General features: G+C 42.2%; 2 protein-coding genes across 14 annotated transcripts in view; one reads left to right on the forward strand and one right to left on the reverse strand.

Annotated features, from left to right (window-relative positions):
- Window positions 1-10,381, forward strand: part of E2F7 (E2F transcription factor 7) — a gene marked incomplete at both ends in the record, with an annotated part of 28,998 nt that extends 18,617 nt beyond the window's left edge. The window contains 6 exons of the mRNA XM_079937033.1: window positions 1,265-1,450; window positions 1,957-2,029; window positions 4,191-4,686; window positions 5,800-6,055; window positions 7,659-8,080; window positions 10,211-10,381. Coding sequence (XP_079793159.1) covers window positions 1,265-1,450; window positions 1,957-2,029; window positions 4,191-4,686; window positions 5,800-6,055; window positions 7,659-8,080; window positions 10,211-10,381 — 1,604 coding nt within the window. The remainder of the gene's footprint in view (window positions 1-1,264; window positions 1,451-1,956; window positions 2,030-4,190; window positions 4,687-5,799; window positions 6,056-7,658; window positions 8,081-10,210) is intronic.
- NAV3 (neuron navigator 3) overlaps window positions 1-19,365 on the reverse strand; it is a 1,262,224-nt gene that overhangs the window by 1,131,583 nt on the left and 111,276 nt on the right. The window lies entirely within an intron of this gene.

Here is a 19,365-nt window from a genome sequence, read left to right on the forward strand (position 1 = left end):
AGGGCAGACACAGTTTTTATTCACCTTTGATTACACCCTAGTACCCAAATCAGTGCTTTATGCACTTCAGTTGGTTAATGAACTTCTGTTGAAGGTGTATAATTAGCACACATTTGAAAATTAGATAACTCTTAAGCACTGCGCATGGCAGTACCTGCTCAGTAGGAATTCAGAGAGGTTAAGTTCTTCCCAGTGACCTCTAAGGGATCACTGTCCCGATGTCCAGTGTCTTGAGAGCCATTGTTTTATATATTTTGTCCAATATTTTATTTGTTTCAGGAAGGAGGGTAGATATGATCCATTACTATCTTGACCCATTTTCTTCTTTTTGATTCTATAACCTCTGATTTTTTTTGTTTAACTTCAGATTTTCTAAACAGAACATCTGTTGGGGTTTTGTTATAAGAAAAAGAAAACTGTAAGGTGATTTTCTTTTTCAATATTTGTGTGTTTTAGAAAATGTAAGTCTAGCTGGGCCTTTCAGTTTATTAAATCAGTCTTATAATTTGAATGTACATGCTTTGAACTTACAACAAAATAGCACAGATGAGCAGGGTAGGAATGACTATCTGAACAACAGGGGTCATTTCTTTGTAGAATATAGGCCTGGTTCTGTATAGAAATTTCTGTCCTGATTTCACACAGGCTTATTTAAGCATAAAATGTGCCTCCGAGGCCCAGCCTTCTATTATCCTCACTGTTCTGCAGCATTTCAGCCGTGAAGTTTCTGCTGACCTTATTCCTTTGGTCACTTAGTAACTGAGCCTCCTACTGCATAAGAAAGAAATAATAAAGCATAATAATAGAAAACAGAGGTTCTTATACTCATTGCCCTAGGGCTGTGGCGTAAGAGGCTGATCTCAATTAATGTTAAAATCTCTAAATCTGCACATTGGGCTGAGTATGATTGGGTTTTTCTTGGATATCTCTGCCCAAAGAAAGCATCTAAAATGCCAGGTCCATTCTAATTTGGGTTATAGAACATCCTGTTCTACTTTTGTTGCAGTTTAGATAATTTTAGAATATATATGGATTCAGTCTTACTTTAAAGTCATCCACTAACTTTTAAAAGGGACTAGTACAATACATTGAAAGGAATTGGGGTTTGACACAAGGCTCATAAAATTCCTTTGATTGTCTTAGTTTTTAATTTATAGGGTAGCTCCGTTACAATGATAGGTCCTCAAAGCCATATCTTAAAAAGGCTAAAATTATCCTGAATTATAGCTGTATAACAACACTACCAATTCTCTTATTTATTTAGATGAAGAACTAGTGGATGTTTCTGCATCTGTCCTACCAGAATTGAAAAGAGAAACATACGGCCACATTCAATTACGTGCAAAACAGAAGCTTGCTCGACATGGCTCCTTTAACTCAGATCAGGCTTCTGAGAGGATCCAGAGGAAAGTGAACTCAGAACCCAGCAGCCCTTACAGAGAAAAACAAGGTATCTGCCTTTACTTAATCCATGGAATCCATCAGTCACCATGTAATTGCAGCCCGACCCATGCACTGTCATTTTAAAGTGAGCTGACTCTAGGCTGTGCCTGTTTTTTTCACTTACCTCAAGTGAAATGATTTGGGGTGGCGGGCGGGTAAAAGAGTTGGTGACTTCAAGGTTATAAACATAGCCCCATGCCTGAAATTATTCTAGCCGGCCTTAAAAGACTGAAGATCATTTGGTTTGCCATGGTTGGCCTGTTTGATGCATCTCAGCAATTCATCAGACTTACAAAGCAATACTTGCTTTGTTTTGTTTTCTCACTAATCTTTGATGAGACCTGCATTCACCATTAACAGCTAGCTTCTGGACATTTCTCTATTTGAATCAAAACCAGAATGCATTTGAGGTAGTCTTATAATCCCTGAGCTGTGAATAATGAATCCTGCTGTATATAATTGGGGTGTATAAGTCCCTTGCTATAGTCACTAGACCTTCATTTTCCTTTTTAGGGTCAGGTGGCTACTCCTTAGAAATCGGAAGTCTGGCAGCTGTCTACAGACAGAAAATAGAAGACAATTCACAGTAAGTAGTCTTAAAAACTCCAGGTATATTTTTTTCTATTTCCTAGTCTTAACTTTGACTAAATTGAAATGCCACCCATCAAAAGGTAAAATTTAACAGTCCTGCTCAAAAGTCAGCCATTTGTTTATTAAGAATTTTGTAAGTTTCCCCCTTGTGCCCAACACTGTGCAGGATATGGCATCAGGGACACAAAAGTATGAAAAATCTATTCCCCTAGGCCATGAAAGCTTACAAGGAAAAAGATAAATAAAAAGACAAATACAATGAGAAAAGACAAGTCACTACTAATGTGACACTGAGAAATGACACATCATAGTCCCATGAATCACTTTGTCATCATCGTAGCTAACGTTGTTTATGAACTACCAGGTACTATTCCTGAAGTTTTATGTGTATTATCTCATCTAATATCACAAAAACCACCTTTTGAGATTGGTACTATTATCCTCATTTTACAGAGAGGAAACTGAAATCCAGAGAGGTTAAGTAACTTGCCCAAGGTCACAATGCTATTAAGCGACAGAGCTGAATCAGATTTGGGGTCTGATTTTCAAGGAAATCATATATTAGCAGAGGAAGCAGAGGAGATGCTAAAGCGAAGACAGGAGGGGTTTATAATGCCAGACATGGGAAGAAACAGATTGTTGAGCCAGGATCAGGGAGTGGAGGGGAAATAAACTGGTTAGTCTGGCCTTAATGATTTGTCCAAATAGGATCATGAAAGGAAGTATTTATAAGAAGAACTTGGGATATTGGAGGTAAGTAGGTCAAGTTGGCAGAAAGCTTTGAAAGCCAAGTTGAAGAGTTTGGACTTATTAGATGGATGGTAAAGAGTTACTGTAGGTTCACTGGAGAAGACCATTCTGGCTGCTTTAAGCAGGTGGGCTTGGAATAGAGAAGGGCTTCAGATTAGGAGATCATAGAATAGAGCATTCCTAGTCATTCTGGTCTGCTGTGGTGCTGGTCTGAGCCGTGTCAGCTGGGGATGGAAAGAAATGGAAATCAGTATAAGACAGTGAGTCGGCAAGAGTCACTGAAGTAGAAAAGAGGCATCACAAAGAACACCTGGGTCTCAGGTGACGGTGATCTTACTGGTGGAGATGGGGAGGTTGAAGGTGAACGGCCAGAGGTAGGGCAGTGGGTGCGACCATCAGCGTGAGCACGTTGTTTCATGGAGCTGAGTGATAGCCATCACTTGTTCCGGGAGGCTGTGGTTGGAGAGCTTTACTCATCTCTGCAGCCCCGTGCACTCCGCTTATTCCCAGCACCACAGGGGGCGAGAACGTGGGCAAAATTGCTCTCCGTGATTCCCTCACAGAGGATTAGGGAAATCCCTGTTCTCTATTTACTAGTCCTTAAAGGAGTCTCAAAAGAGTCTTCCTCATCTACTTGCAAAATAATACTAACAATATAAACATGCTTTCTAGTATTTGGAAATTTTTCGCTATAAAAGGCCCAGACATCGTTTATAATCTCCTAGATTGAGGGGACTTAATTTTGAATGTGTGCTGCCTAAAAATTCTGTAGTAATGTGGAGCAGAATGGGACAAGAATGACAGAAAATAATTTTGTAGATAAATTTATTTCCTCACTCACTGCCCACTTCATTTATCTCACAGAGGATTTGAGACAAACTCGGTATGTCCTTAAATCAATGTCTGGCCTAGACTCCGTTATCTACCCAGGATCTCTCACAGTGACTGACTGTGAGGCCCCACTGGGTGACCTTCAGTGGGTGGATTCGCCTCTGAGCTTCAGTTTTCCTCCCCAGTAAATGGGGGCAGGGGGGACGGATGAGAGTAGCTAGTGCTATAATAATTATGTGAAATTATTACCCTATTATGCTAGTCATCGTAGCATCTGTGTGCCTGGGAAGGGGTACGTGCTGGGTAGCTGATGGTTACTGGCTGTGGGAGAGGCAGGGGAGGAGCCTCTATTAGCCCTCACCTGAGATCCCCCTACCCCAGCCCTAACCATCCATCCAGGTGATATGGTCATCTGCCTCTGGAGTCGGCTCACAGGCTCAGAGAGTGCGCTTTAATGGCATCCTGAGCAGTATCCTCTCACTCCTGCTTTGGTACATCTCTCTTTAGGAAAGCAGAGCTGGGAGTTGGCAGAATGTGGTAACTGGATGGGTCCCACTCTGTTTCTTTTATTCCAGGGCAGAAGCTTTTGCCAATCAGAGAGCGATACCTCCGTCAAGCAGCCTGGAGGCCGCTGCTCCTTTCCCCGGCCTCTCTGTTGACTCAGAATACTGTGTTAATGCCTTGGCCCACCCAGTACTTTCCGTGGCTCCAACGGACTTGCAGGCCTTCTCTGCCCAGAATGGTCTGAACGGACAAGGAGGCGTCTCCCTCGCCTCTGCCGCCTTGGACGCGGAGAGCCTGAAGCCAGCTCTGCTGGCCGGCCAGCCCCTGATGTACGTGCCCTCCACCTCGCTGTTCATGCTGTGCGGGAGCCTGCAAGAGCCGCCGTCCCCGGGGTCAGGGTCAGAGAGGGACAGCAGGGGCTCAGAAGGCACAGCAGAGCGCTCAGCCACGCCCTCAGTTCAGAAGCGCCTAGGGGAGGAGAGGAAGCCCCAGGAGGAGGAAGAGCCGGCCACGAAGAGACAAAGCAGGGACTACGAAGACGGCCCCCTCTCCCTCGTCATGCCCAAGGTAAGGGGTTCCGGTGGACGTGCTAGCTGATTGGCCCGTCGACCTGTAGTTCCTTCCCAATAGAGACACACAGATAAGCTACTGAGTCTGGAATAGGAAGTGGTGCATGTGTCACTTGTCTAATTAAGCCCAGGACTGGCAGCCCCAAATAATCTTGCCATGAAGCAGTACTGTAACAAAAGTGATTTTTACAAAAATCACACTTTGCATAAAACGCTAAAAAGTATAAAGGGAAAAAAACCTACCCATGATCCCACCACATAGAGGCAATCACTGTCAACATGTTTGCATATTCTTTCCCAGTCTTTTTTGCTATACTTTTTTTTTTAACACGTTGATGAAATAATCATCTTAATCCAGGGTGCACCTGGGGTCCACAGTCAAGAATGTAGGTGCCGTTTGGCCCTCAGTGTCTATGTCAGTGCTCGGGTCACTGCTTAGAGGGCCCGTTTCCCTAGCCACAAAATGAAAAGAACAAACATCTGAGCTGTCCACAGTAGCCTTTCGGAGGTTAATGAGATATGACTGGTCAAACTCCCAGGAAGCAGAAGCACTCTCCCTGCAGCCGTTTGTAGAGCATCAGGGAGGCACACCTCATGGAAATCAGTCCATTAATTAAGACCCTTCCTCCTCTATGCCTTCCTTCTGCCAGAATGAATTTTTCTAATTTTGTATATAGCCTGGGGTTGCAAAACGGAAGGAAAAGACTGACTGGTATATCTACATATATGTGTCTTAGATAACCAAGACAGCTTTGGGTCAGCCCTGCAATTCTTAACAAGCCCTAAAAGCCTGCAGCATCAACACCCTTTACGTGTTCCAGCTCAGAAATTTATTTCACAGTCTAAACACCATACCCAGTTTCCCATTATTAAAATCTCCATCGTTTCTGTGCTTAAGAGATCGTAAGCCTACAGAAGCGCATGACGTGACAGTGATCTTCAGGCCGTTCCTATAAATATGACAGAAACAACTGACATACACTAATCACGGTGGCATACAGCTGTGTCTGACCTTTTTGTTTATATGTTAGCTATTTGGAGAAAGCTGTTATTATAATTTACTGCTGGGATTTTGACTTGCTTTTCTGGTTCCTGGTTGGGTTGTGCTTAGAAACCCTCAGATTCCACAGACATTGCCTCTTCCAAGACCGTGGATAAAAGGGGACCTGCACCCCATGAAGACATTCACATGAATGGACAACTTTCTGCTGCAAAGGAGGTTTCGGGGAAGGCTACAGCAGACTGCTTCATTTCTTCTGAGTGGGGAAATCCTTCTAGAAATACAGAGATAGAAAAGCCTTCGAAAGAAAATGAAAGCACCAAAGAGCCCTCTTTGCTGCAGTATCTTTACGTGCAGTCACCAGCAGGTAAGGGGTGTCATGTCTTCGAGTCCCTTGGGGTACTCGGGTCATAAATTTGATGTTTAAATTTTTGTTCATGTCACCCGACCAAGCTGGTGCATTGATGAGCTGCCTCTGAGTCATTTCAGTCCTAGCCCCTTGCTTTCTCCATCGACGAAATGAAGGCAGAGGCTGCTTTCACTTTCACCAACCTCACGGATGAGGAGAAAACAGTTAGGGCAGGTAATTTACTTTTAATGCATTCAACTTTACTTGGTGAAAAGCACAACGTATTCAGAAGGTGATTCTGTTTTTATAATTCAGCTGAATCTGGCAGTGGTTCAGTTTAACAATGTGAACGTCCTGGCCACCATGTGCAGCTCACATGCTGATCTCTTCAATATTCAGAAGTGCTGACATGTCCTTGTGGTCGAGTGCAGGGCTGGAGTGAGAGGGCTGGACATTAAAACCACTTACTATCTGCGTGAACTTAAGTATTCAGCCCTCCTCATTGGTAAAACAGCAATAATAAGAGCACCTGCTTCATGGGGGTGCTGTGAAAATTGGATTAAATTTAATAAGATAATACATCTAGAGCACTTAGAATAATAGTGCCTGACGCTTAGTAAGACTCAATAAATGCTCTTACTCTTGAAATAAAGCTGAAATATAACAGATACCTAATTTTTAAAATATGCACTGTGTACATGAGGCTGCTCTCTTACAAAGAGACTTAAAGTGATTTTCTTCAATCCCTTGTTCCCATCACAGGTTAGGTAGGTGTTTGTTATTTCTCATTTATCTAGAAAACATTCTTTATTCCTTTAGCAAATATTTTGTTAGCGCTTCGTCTAAGCACGCTACTCAGTGTTACTGATACCTTAATAAATAAAAAAAACAGACCCGGCTTTTTCAGAATGAAAATGACAGCCCAGCATAGGGATCAGTAGCTTTTTCTGGGCCGTGGGCCCTTGGACTCTATGGTGAAGGCTGTGGATTCCTCCTCAGGATGTTTACAAATGCAGAGAGTTAAATACATAGGATTACAGAGGAAGCCAATTATATTGAAATCCCGTTAGAAAAGGAATTGTTTTAAATTATAGTAATAAAAAGATCTGACAGCAAGTGCAGGCCTCTCATAACTTCAGAGTTGTGGGGACCGTTAGACTCTTAAGACATCTGCCATCGTGGTGACATTACATGAATACACCTGTGCTTTTTACTAGTGATAAAGTCAAGGTACCATTCATTCTGTTGTGATTTGTTGCCCATGGTCTTAATTGAGGGAAATATAAATTTCTGTTAGAAGTTTTGTAAAAAGGAAGCTATCATTGTTCCCAACCAAGTTCACTTTCCTCCTCAATTTGGATTCAGTGGAGCTCATGTTAATAAAGTCTCTCAGGAGACTCAGGCATCCACCAAACTGTCACATAGGTAACTGTGGGAATTCAGCGGTGGCCCCTGTGGCAAGAAAGCAGTGCGGGGCTGGGAGAGCACAGAGCGGGTGGCCAGGCTGCGGCATGAGGGTTGATTGACAGTGGGCTCCCGTTTGAAAGGGCCCTGAGGGGTGGGAGCTTGGATGGTGTCTTCACATTGCCCTGACTTTCACCTTGTTCTGCTTCTGATCCAGGATTAAATGGTTTCAGTGTGCTCTTATCTGGCAATCAGACCCCCCGTGCTGTGGGGCCGCCTTCAGGTCAGCTGCCGCCGCTCAGTGTTCCATGCATGGTCTTGCCATCGCCGACGCTGGGCCCTTTTCCTGTTCTCTATTCACCCACGATGCCCGGGCCGGTGTCCTCTGCTTCCAGTGCTCTCCCAAGCACGGGACCTGTGAATCTTGGCTTGCCTGGCCTTGGATCAACAGCTCACCTTCTCATCGGCCCTGCTGCCCTGGTTAATCCAAAGTCATCGACACTCCCCTCCACAGATGCTCAGCTTCAGGGTCCACACTCACTTAACCTGAGTCCGGTGATGTCAAGATCACACAGCATCATCCAGCCCGAGTCCCCCGCTTACGGAGGACATCCAGCCTCTGTGGTAAAATTACAACAGGTGAGTCCTGAAGGTTCATTTCAGCTCCGCACAAGAAGGAGCATCACTCCGTGATAGCATTTGCCTGCATTTCATCAGATTTTAGTCAAACAACCGTAGGACAGGGGTGCTACAGCAGGTTCTACCTGGCTTCCATTGTAGACCCAGAGGTATCTGCTTATTTCATAAAGCATGGAGACAGAAGGTGGGAGATCCTGTGCTTTAGAGGCAAAACTCGTTTTAGGTGTCAGTCTGTTTCTTAGAACTAGAAGGAACTTATTTAAAGCATAGTTCATGGGGATTTCTGATGCATGCTGAATATTCAGATGATTTCTCCAAGCTCTCATTTCATTAGGTCAATAACGGAGACCATCCTGAATTTTAATTGTGCAGCTATAGAAACAATCAAGGGAAACGAAAGTCTTGATACTAGCTCAAAGATTTTTAGCTTCTATCATTTCATAAAATGCACTGTTTAGGAGGCAATGGCTATATGTTAATACATCCATTGTTTCCTTGATGTGTATATATATACATATTCAAAATAGATACAGATGTACATAGATAAATGTCTGTAATCGATATAAATTGATCAGTACTTTATTTGCCTCCCCCAACTCCATCTGTAGTCCAGTCAGTGAGCATTTGCTGAATTCCTGTTATGCATTAGGCATCGTTCAGAGTAATTATTTCTCTCCCAGAGAAAGAGTTACGTTGTGACCAAAAGTATTTTAGATAAGTAATTCAGGGGCTCAAAAGTCTGTTAGACATTGAAAGATACATGTTAGTTTTTAAACAAGGCGATTATAATATAGCATATGCTTCTTGATCACCAGTTACGTGCCAGGCACTGACCTAGGCAGTAAAGATGTAATAGTAAACAGGATAATGGTCCCTGCCCTTTTAGGGCACATTAAGGGATAAATATTTAACGTGAGAGGATAAATATTAGCAGGTAAACAAAAAGAGCAAAGACACATGCACATACTACTTGCCTGGCATGATCTAAAGTGCTTTATTAATCTCACCTCCTTTAATTGTTGCAACCCTGCTAAGTTGGTACCTTTATCATCCCCATTTATGGATGAAGAAACTGAGGAACAGACTGGTTAAGTAATTTGCCCGAGGTCACACAGCTAGTTATGGCAGAGCCCAAACCCTGGCTGCAGGTGTCAGTGCCACACTTGTGACCTCTTCGCTAGGCTGCCTTTCTGCACACAGAATAAATCAGCTAATTTCCAACTGTGGTGAGTGTTGTGAAGGAGATACATTGGAGGAGTGTGACAGAAAAGCAAAGAGGATGGAACACCTGCGTGGGAATCACAGCGACACAGGTCAAGAGGGGGCTCCTACAGTGTTAGTGGGAATGTAAGTTGGTGCAGCCACTATGGAAGACAGTGTGGAGATTCCTCAGAAAACTAAAAATAGAATTACCATAGGATCCTGCAATCCCATTCCTGGGCATATATCCAGACAAAACTATAATTCAGAAAGATACGTGCACCCCTATGTTCATAGCAGCATTATTCACAATAGCCAAGACCTGGAAACAACCGAAATGTCCATTGACAGATGAGTGGATAAGAAGATGTGGTACATATATACAGTGGAATACTACTCAGCCATAAAAAAGAATGAGATAATGCCATTTACAGCAACGTGGATTTAACTAGAGATGATCATACTAAGTGAAGTAAGTCAGAAAGAGAAAGACAAATACCATATGATGTCACTTATATGTGGAACCTAAAATATGGCACAAATGAACCTATCTACAAAATAGAAACAGACTCACAGACATAGAGAACAGACGGGTGGTTGCCAAGGGGGAGGCAGGACTGGGGAGTGTGGGATCAGCGGATGTAAACTGTTATATGTAGGATAGATAAACAACAAGGTCCTACTGTAGAGCACAGGGAATTATATTCAATATCCTGCAATAAACCATAATGGAAAAGAATATAAAAAACGAACGTCTTTGTGTATAACTGAGTCAGTTTGCTGTACAGCAGAGATTGGCACAATATTGTAAATCAACTATACTTCAATTAAAAAAAGAAAAAAAAAGAGGGGGCTTCCAGTTGAGAGACTGGGTACAATTTGACTTCACTTCTGTTTTTATGTACTCTTTTTTTTTCTTCTCTATTTTAGTCACCAGTTCCAGTGACCCCCAAGAGCATCCGACGCACACATCGAGAGACGTTTTTCAAGACGCCTGGCAGCCTCGGGGACCCTGTCCTCAGGAGAAGAGAAAGGAATCAGTCACGAAACACCAGCTCAGCACAGAGGAGGCTCGAAATCCCCAGCGGCGGGGCCGACTAACCTGACACTTTGCCCAGCAGGGGTGAGATGGAGGTGCCTGAATTTCCCTGTGTTACAGGTCATGTCCTAATGGTGAACAGAAACTAGAACGCAAACCATCTGGTCTTCAGCATGCATCCTTCCTCTCTCCTGCATCCCCTGGTTCTAATGTTAACTATCCATCTTCAGGAAGCATCTATTTTCCTGAAAGTAATTGTTCCTAATTGTGCATTTCTTACCAGTTAGAGTCCAGACTCTGTTCGTGGTGTCACAGTGGAAGCACCAACTGACTGTTGTGGTTTTCATTCAAGAATCATCTTGTTGCTGGAAGGAGATCTGAACAGCCTCCTGGAGCCTTGTGGTTTTTCTAAAGTGGGGGAGGCCCGTCTAGCACTTAACTGGGTTGAGCGTTCTTGACGTGTATTCCCACTCACCCTGAGTAGATCTGTGGTGAGAGAAACTTCCTTTCTGCAGTTTGAAAAAGCTACTGCTTCCTTCGGCTTCATCAGGAAGCCAACTTCAGTTTGAATCCTATGGTATTATTTATTTTTTTCCTGAAGTGGGATTTAGTGCAAAAAGTTTACAACGACAGCAAAACACATGTTTTTCAGGGTATGACGACTTGAATGTTTGTACTTTTTTCCTATAATTTGCCCTGCACTTACTTTACAACCTAGTAATAATGTGGATAAGTGTATATACATGACGGAATGTCAAGACCAAAATAACTGTGAAGACACACCTTGCTATAATGAACTGTGCTAACCTGAGCTGGGCCTGAGAATTAAGATGAACTCTAGCAGCCAGATAGCTGCTTCTCAGTAACTGTGTGAACAGTGAGGTTTTACTGTTCGTTTGTAAAAAAAAAAAAAAAAAAAAAAGTCCTACTATGTTCAGTTTCCTTCACTACATGCCCTTGTGTTTTAATTTAAATGTTAACTGTAGAACATCAGGTATGGGATGTCTTCTAGCAATTGCTGTTTATTGAATAAATCAGGATGGTAGAAAGGAATTATATGGAAAATTGGAACCTAGTTGGGACCTTTTAGTAGAATTCTGAAGAGTGACAGTGTAGAAATTGATGTAGGACAATAGGTGATACTTTATTTTTTTTCTTTTACTTTTTTTTCTTCGTGTTGGGAAGAATAAGAGGGAAAACAGACACATTGACGTTCAGAATCCAAGAATATTCAAATCAGAGTTATTTTTCCTAGAACTGCAAAATAAGAACAGAGAGTGCAGGGGATCGTTGTTCTAGCATAAATATAATTCTGGAAATTTACCAGTATCCCTTTGTTAAACCGTATTACTTTAGGGTTTCATTAAGTAGCCAAACTAGATCTTTGTATGCCTAGATGTATTATTTACCTCATTGTCTCTTCAGAGTAAATGGCTTCCTCCTTCCCTCCCTCCCTCCCTCCTCCCTCCCTTCATTTTTCCCTCCTTTCCTTCATTCCTTCCTTTCTTTATTCCTCTCTCCTTTTTTATACTTCTTAGATGTGGAATCTTGGTGTAGGATTTTATTTTTAATTTTTGGACCCAAGAAAATGTTATATGAAATAATAAAAATATTAATTTAAGAGACTCTGGGAGTCTGAATAAAGTAGCTTTATATTAACTACAGGATAATATTAGCCTTATCACCCCCACAAGATTTTTGAAAACTTGAGGTAGGTAGCAAGATTAAATAAATTTGCTATTATATAAAATTTTTATCAACACCAAACTTTTAAAGTTTACAAGATGATATTTTTTCCCCCTTGTTCACAAGACTGTGAACTCTCTAGAGTTTAATTCTCTAGAGTTAAACTGATAAAAAATGTGATTCTCATCATCAGCTAATCTAATTGCATGGTAACGATTACCCTGAACTAATATGATGGGTTCCCTATCGAAATAAAAATATGCCTTTTTCAAGTAGATTATAAGACACATGGCATATAAATCTGCATAGGATACATGCATTTTAAATATATCAATGCTTCAGACCTTCCACAAAATATTTTCACTTGAGAGGTCTATATTTAGATGAAAACACAGACACTGTTCTTGGATGCCCACCACTTTAACTTCTCTGCTATCTTTTTTTTTTTTTAATTCTGTTCATGATATGACCACATAAACCTCAGAGGATTCACAGTTCTTGAGGGGTGTTAAGAAACAGACCCATAAATGAGATTATGATTCTGTGACCATACTTAGCAATAGAAAACCAAGAGCAGGTTCCTTTTGTTTTCAGTACCCACTTCTTCATGTGTCTTTGTGATGTGTAGAAATAATAATGCAGTGGTTGTTTCCGTCGGGAATGTGAATTTGTTTGTTACAGAGCAACTGATGGTAGTGGAGCAGCTGAGCTAGACTTGGATATCAGGGGTGGTGAAGAAGCCGTGGCAATCTTGAGTCTATCATTGTATAATTTCGTAAAAGAAGAAAAAAAATAAAAGATTGTCAGTGATCCTGCTAAGGAAATGCAGCTTTGAGTCAGCACTGAGGGAGGTGTGTGTGTGTGCCCTACACTGTCCAGGGTTTGTGAAACCCTTTCATTCTGGTACAAGAGTTGGGGGTATAACTTTTATACTTGAATCTACCTACCAAGTTTACATTTCTCAGTTCCTTTTTGTAAGGTGCTATTTCTGTATTTAAGTAACTTTTCCCAGTGTAAAGCTCTTTCTGCTTTATCTATGGCGCTGCTAGTCTTGTGTAGGTATTAATTTTATTGCTGCTTACTGCTTCTTTTGTATCACTTAGCTCTGCTCTTTCTTTTAATGGCTATATTATCTATATAATTTTTTCCTTTAGCAAAGTATTAAGCTTTATAAAATAGCAATAAAAGTTAATTCCTTTTAACAAGAGTTGTTGGTTGTGTTTGTTGGGCTTTCTGTGGGTACCGATTTCAGTAAAACCATTCACCGTTGCAGAACAGCCAACCAGGCCTTCATAAACCCAAGTGAGATCGTTTTGCTGAGCCCTTCCAGTGGTTCCCAAATGCCAAAACTTACTGTATCAGAATCATGTGGGAGCTTGGGAGGGTTGAGGGACTATACTGTTGAGCTTTTGATTTCTACCAGAGATAGAATCACTGGGGGCTTGGAGCTTCCAGATGACTCTGAAGCTTCACCAATGTAAGAATCACAGGTGAGACTACCTCCTGATTTCTCATGTCACCTGCAAGGTTAAATGCTTCTCAGTCTAGCAAGTGCCCACCTGTAGTTCAAAGCCAAATTCTATTGTTAACCCTCACTTCTAAATGAACCTCCACGCTGACCTACTCTGACTTTCCTTAGCTCCTGTGATCTCCGGAGTCCGTTAGTGGTTGCGTTGTTGTCAGTCTCCCCTGCTAAATTGTCAGGTGCTGGGGAAACAGCTTTGAAACCCCAGCGTCAAGCCTGGCACTTGGGACTCCGGAAACCCCCAAAATGGTGAAAGGAGGGACCGTAGGACCTGCTGCAACAGGTCTCGCCCCTCTGCCAGCCTTCAGTTAGATTCAGCACATCACTTCTTGTCCCAGTCTTTAGCCTTCATCTTACAGATGTGTCTAAAATAACCCAGGATAGATTTGCTTCTATACACGCGACAGGATTAGGATTTTACCGGCCTATATTTAGTGGCACGTTACGTTATAACAAGGCCCTGCTGTATTGCAGGCATCTACCAATATCTTCTCACACATGCCCGTCTCGGTTGTCTTTAACGGTGTAAAGGGTACATTGAACAAGCAGAACTCATGGGGTAATCGTGGAAGCAAGTTGGTTTTGTCTCCCAGTGTCCCTTTAAGCCTGGTCAATGGGGGTAATGCACTAACCCTTGTAGGAACATGAGGTCAGGTGTTGTGACCTCCTTGTTACTGTAAATAATAGAAGCTCTATAGTCATTTTAAGTTAAGACAGTCTCCGTTCACGATGCCGAATGAGCATTTAAAACTTCTGCCACTGGGGCTCGCTGTAGCCTGGTCACCGATGATGGTCCTTTGTCTTTCCTCTGCTGGGCATCTCTCCTCTCCCAGTGAGCTGGCCTAGATTTCTGTGCCCAGCAAGGTCAAAGCAGGGGCAGTGGGAGAGGTAAAGGCCACAGCATATCAACGGTTTAACAGGCGCTGTCGTAAGCAGGCTTCTCATACGGTGGGACTGGCAGAGGTTGGAGCTGTTTTGTGTGGACAGTTCCTCAGAAGCCTCAGCTTGGGAACACTTGCCTGAACTTTCTGTGCTGCAGGCAATTCGTTTTCCTCCAGCGGATATTCTCCCCCAGTCTCTGGTTTTCCTGCATCCACTCCAGATAGCCTACTGGGCAGGATTTAGAACAGCCCCAGGCTGCCTCTATCTGCCGTCTTAGCCCACATCCAGTGCTCTTTGTCTGATTCTTGGAGAGAAGTCCCAGCCAAACTCACGCAGCCTCCCCGCTCTCTGCCAAAGCTGCGATCCCACCCAGATCCCCTAGGCCAGAGTCGTACAAGAGAACGCGTCTCAACTGCAGGCAAGAGGTGAGGCGAGCAACACCCCACAGCTCCCCTTAGTGGAGCCACAGGTGAAGAACCACAGCGTAACTCTCCACAAAATCCGTTTCTATTTCCATTTGCTCCACCCTTTCAAGGCTCTTTCAAGGCCTTGTGGGTTAAGGGGTTCCACAGTGTGTAACTGGTTTGCAAAAGCTCCTTGATCAATGTTTTGGAATGCAACTATAATTTGCTGCTGCGGCCAAGCTCACCATTTAACATCCTGTTACAATAGTTATAACCTTCCACTGTCCAAGATTTGCATCTTCCTAGATGATTGTTATGGCACTTAATAGCTCATCCTTAAGAAATTAAGTTTTGATAGCTATTAATGTTTTTAGTATTAAGATTGGTTTGATGAGTTTAATGTCCTTTCTGTCCTGCAAATGCTTCTGAAATGAAATCATACCTGAAGCTACAGTAGTTTTCTTCTTTTCATTCTCTCATATCTAAACCCTTTTTTTGTAAATAGCACAGTGGTAGCCTTCAGTTTGATTGGCTCTTCTATACAAGCAGCTGGTCTTTCCCCAACTGTGCTCTGAAGAACTCAACTGCTGATACATATTAGGAGTCAACAGTGGGTAATTTTGGTAAAACAAAATTAAATAGTTAATGTTTTACTACAGGATTTATTAGAGGTTGAAATTTGCAAGAGGAAATAAAATACAAATTCTTTAAACCTGGTTTGATAGTGGGACCATTTTTTTTCTTAGCATCTTACAAGATGTTCCTCTTACAAGGTTCAGCAGAAGTTACTTTGAGAATCAATGAATTAATCTACCAAATAACCCTCTAAAACTTTCTTAGTCTTTACCGAAAAGAAAAAAGGACATTAGCTTCTTAATGTCAGAGACCACGGGGGCTTTATATCTGTATTCACAATGCCTGCCACAAAATGTGCGCCCAATAAAAAAATGGGTGGAGTTAGCACAAATACAGTTAACGCTTGAATGACGTGGGCATTAGGCACGCTGACACTCCATGCAGTTGAAAACCCATGTATAACTTGCAGTCTGCCCCTTACCCTCCATATTTGATGCTCTTCCACATCCTGGCTCTGCATCCACAGATGCAACCAACCTCAGATCGTGCAGTAGTACTCTAGTATGTATGTATGTATGTATGTATGTATGTATTTTCGCGGTATGCGGGCCTCTCACTGTTGTGGCCTCTCCCGTTGCGGAGCACAGGCTCCGGACGCGCAGGCTCAGCGGCCATGGCTCACGGGCCCAGCCGCTCCGCGGCACGTGGGATCTTCCCGGACCGGGGCACGAACCCGTGTGCCCTGCATCGTCAGGCTGACTCTCAACCACTGTGCCGCCAGGGAAGCCCTCTAGTATTTATTTTTGAAAAAAAAAAAAAAAGTGTAAAAGTGGATCCGCACAGTTCAAACCTGTGTTAAGGGTTGACTGTACATAATTTTTAAAAAAACCTTTAGAGGACTTTTTCATTGCATGGTTATACATATATTATTTATTTAATAAATTATTGTGGTATAGAGCTTGGGGTTTCCTTCGTTTAGAAGAATGGCATCTACTATGCCATCAATGCTTATAAAACCGATTGAATTGTGAAAATCCTGCTTTTAACTTTCAGTGGCATCCCATGCAGCATTTTCTGATACTTTTAGCATGCCTTTCCAGTCCCCTCACAGTCTGGTCCCAACTTGGCTTCCCAGCTATGCTAGATATTGTCTATTGACCCTCAGCATTCATTCCCAATCCCTTTCTGAGTTCTTTATCACAGGGTCTGGGAGGCTGGGAACTACATTTCCCAGATCCCCTTGCTACCAGGTTCTAGATGTGATCCTGTCAGTTAAATACACTCATGCAGGATTTGGTAGAGAGAAAGGAAGCTGAAGTTGTTCTTCCTCTTACACTATAGTAACAGATGGCATCAGGCTGAGTTTTTTACCAGCCATACTTTATTCTACTGTCCAGTCAAAGACTATGTACCAGCTGTGATATTGGCAGTGGTTTCACACTGTTCCCAACCATTGTGAGGAAACAGCATCCCCCAACCTCTGGGTAGCAGCCGTGGTGACATGACGTAAACACTGCACAACAACCCCCTACTTCATTTCCATCCCTTCCAGCAATTTTGTAAGCACCTAATTCTCTCCGTTAAAACCTTCCTACTAGAAATACCTAGAGTGTTTTCTAAATCCTCCCACCACCTATCCTCTGTTGATCACTCCACTCTCAGTGCTCTTCATATTCTTTTCTGCATCCATGCCTTTGCACCAGCCATCCTCTCTTCCTAAAATGCCCTCCTCTCAACCCCATTTCTCTTTCTCTATTGGGCTATCTCATATACATTTTCCAAAATCCAGTTTAAATGCCCCTACCTTGGGAAGCATGAATTGTTTTCCCCACCACGGTGGGAGATCCTCCAAAGCAGGACTTGAGTTTTTCTCATCTAGTGCCTAGCACTGTGCCCAATGAGTATGTGAATAAATGGTCAACCAAGCTGAAGAATACATAATAGGGTACCCTAAGTTATGAAGGTAGCTATAGCTACTAGCAGCTATAGCTGCTAGTAAACAGCAGCTTCTTACCAGCATCAATATTTGCATAGCTCTACCTACCTCACCAAAATCATGCTAATCATTTATTCACTCCACAAACATTTATTGTTACTATGAAAATGGCAATAGTCTTTGGGGGGGGGTGCATTTTTCTCTCCCTTCCTTTATCTCTCTTTGATAATGGTAGAGAATTATAGAAATGTAGAGTTCAAAAGTACCTTGAAAATTCATATTCACTGTATTTTACAGAGGGGAAATGGAAGGGGCTTAAGTGACTTGGCCTGGATTACACTGCTACTTAACCACAAAGCTGGACCAGAACACAAGCCTCCCAATAACCTAGTCCAGCACCCTTGTCCTATACCATGCCAGTTATCAGGTGAAAGCAAAATCTTCTAACAAGATGTTGAAGGAGACATCCATACAAATCTATCAAATTTTCAGGATGTATGAATTTTATAGACTCACAAACTTGGGTGTGCAGAAACCTGTGACTTTATTTCCCAGGCAGTTCTCTCTTTACACAGCAAGCTGAAACTGTGCAAAGCAATCCTAACACCTGACCTGGGTTTTGAGAAATGCATATGAGATTGCCAGGTAGAGAAACAGAGGTGGGAGGAGGGGCAGAAGGAATGACTGGTGCAAAGTCACGGATGCATAATTACAATTGTTCTGTGATCTTTAAACATTTTAATCAAAACATTAAAAACTTTCTTTCTGTTGACTATAAATATTTAGGGAAATGAAAAAGCAGTAAAACTAATATTGATTTAGTATGTAATTTAAAACATTAGAAACATTGAGAATTAAAGTGTTTTATTTCTTTATAAAAAAAAACTTAGCAAGAATAGTTTGGGGACTTCCCTGGTGGCACAGTGGTTAAGAATCTGCCTGCCAATGCAGGGGACATGGGTTCAAGCCCTGGTCCGGGAAGATCCCACATGCCACGGAGCAACTAAGTCTGTGTGCCACAACTACTGAGCCCGCGTGTCTCGAGTCCATGTTCCGCAACAAGAGAAGCCACCACAATGAGAAGCCCGCGCACCGCAACAAAGAGTAGCGCCCACTGGCCGCAACTAGAGAAAGCCCGCGCGCAGCAATGAAGACCCAACACAGCCAAAAATAAATAAATAAATTTATATTTAAAACAAAAAGAATAGCTTGAATAGCGCCTAACTTCTCATCCTATAAATTACAGAGAGTACTGATCATCTTTTCTGTGTCTTGATGGACTATTATACTCCTTCCTAAGTTTGAGTCAGCTTCCAAATTTTATCCTTTGCATTTTCAATTTCATGAAATATCTCTATGAGGTCATTTAATGTGGCGTTTTTGCAGGCAACACTCTCTCTGGGGGCATCTATATCCTTTTCATCCCAATCGCTTTCCTTGCTTACACTGATAAATTCACCTTCATTCTTCTAACTGTTCTTCTAACTGTAATATCGATAGTCTCTCAAATGGTGGCAGGGTCTACATCCTCACTATCAATTTTTTTCTTTCTAACTACATTTATATTCAGTTCAAATTTCACCTCCAGCATTATCGCTTTTTTTCTTGCTTCGCTTCACTTTCATCTTTTTTGGCCAATTCTTTCTTTCCAGTATTGATTTTATTAAAATATCATGTGTTTGCATCACTGGGAAACCCAGAGGCAACATGACTACATGCCTTTCTGTCTGCATGAACAGACTTTGTGCATGAACAACAGACTTTGAAAGAACTGACGTGATTGGTCATTGGTCACAATGGGATCTGTTATTTATGTAGTGATTTGTGGACTGAAACAGCGAAGTTGATACTTTTATCCAGTTACACACAGTTAATATATCACATCAGAGTAACTGGAATTTGAACCATGTTTATGTAACTAAACCATGGTAACTGACATGCATGCCTGTCAGAACTGTGCAAAGCAAGGACTGCTTGTATATATTCTGTGATTAAAATTAATATCTATTTGAAGGCTTAAAGACTTAAACATAAGAC

Source organism: Stenella coeruleoalba, assembly GCF_951394435.1.
Source record: "Stenella coeruleoalba genome assembly, chromosome: 11".
NCBI lineage: Eukaryota > Metazoa > Chordata > Mammalia > Artiodactyla > Delphinidae > Stenella > Stenella coeruleoalba.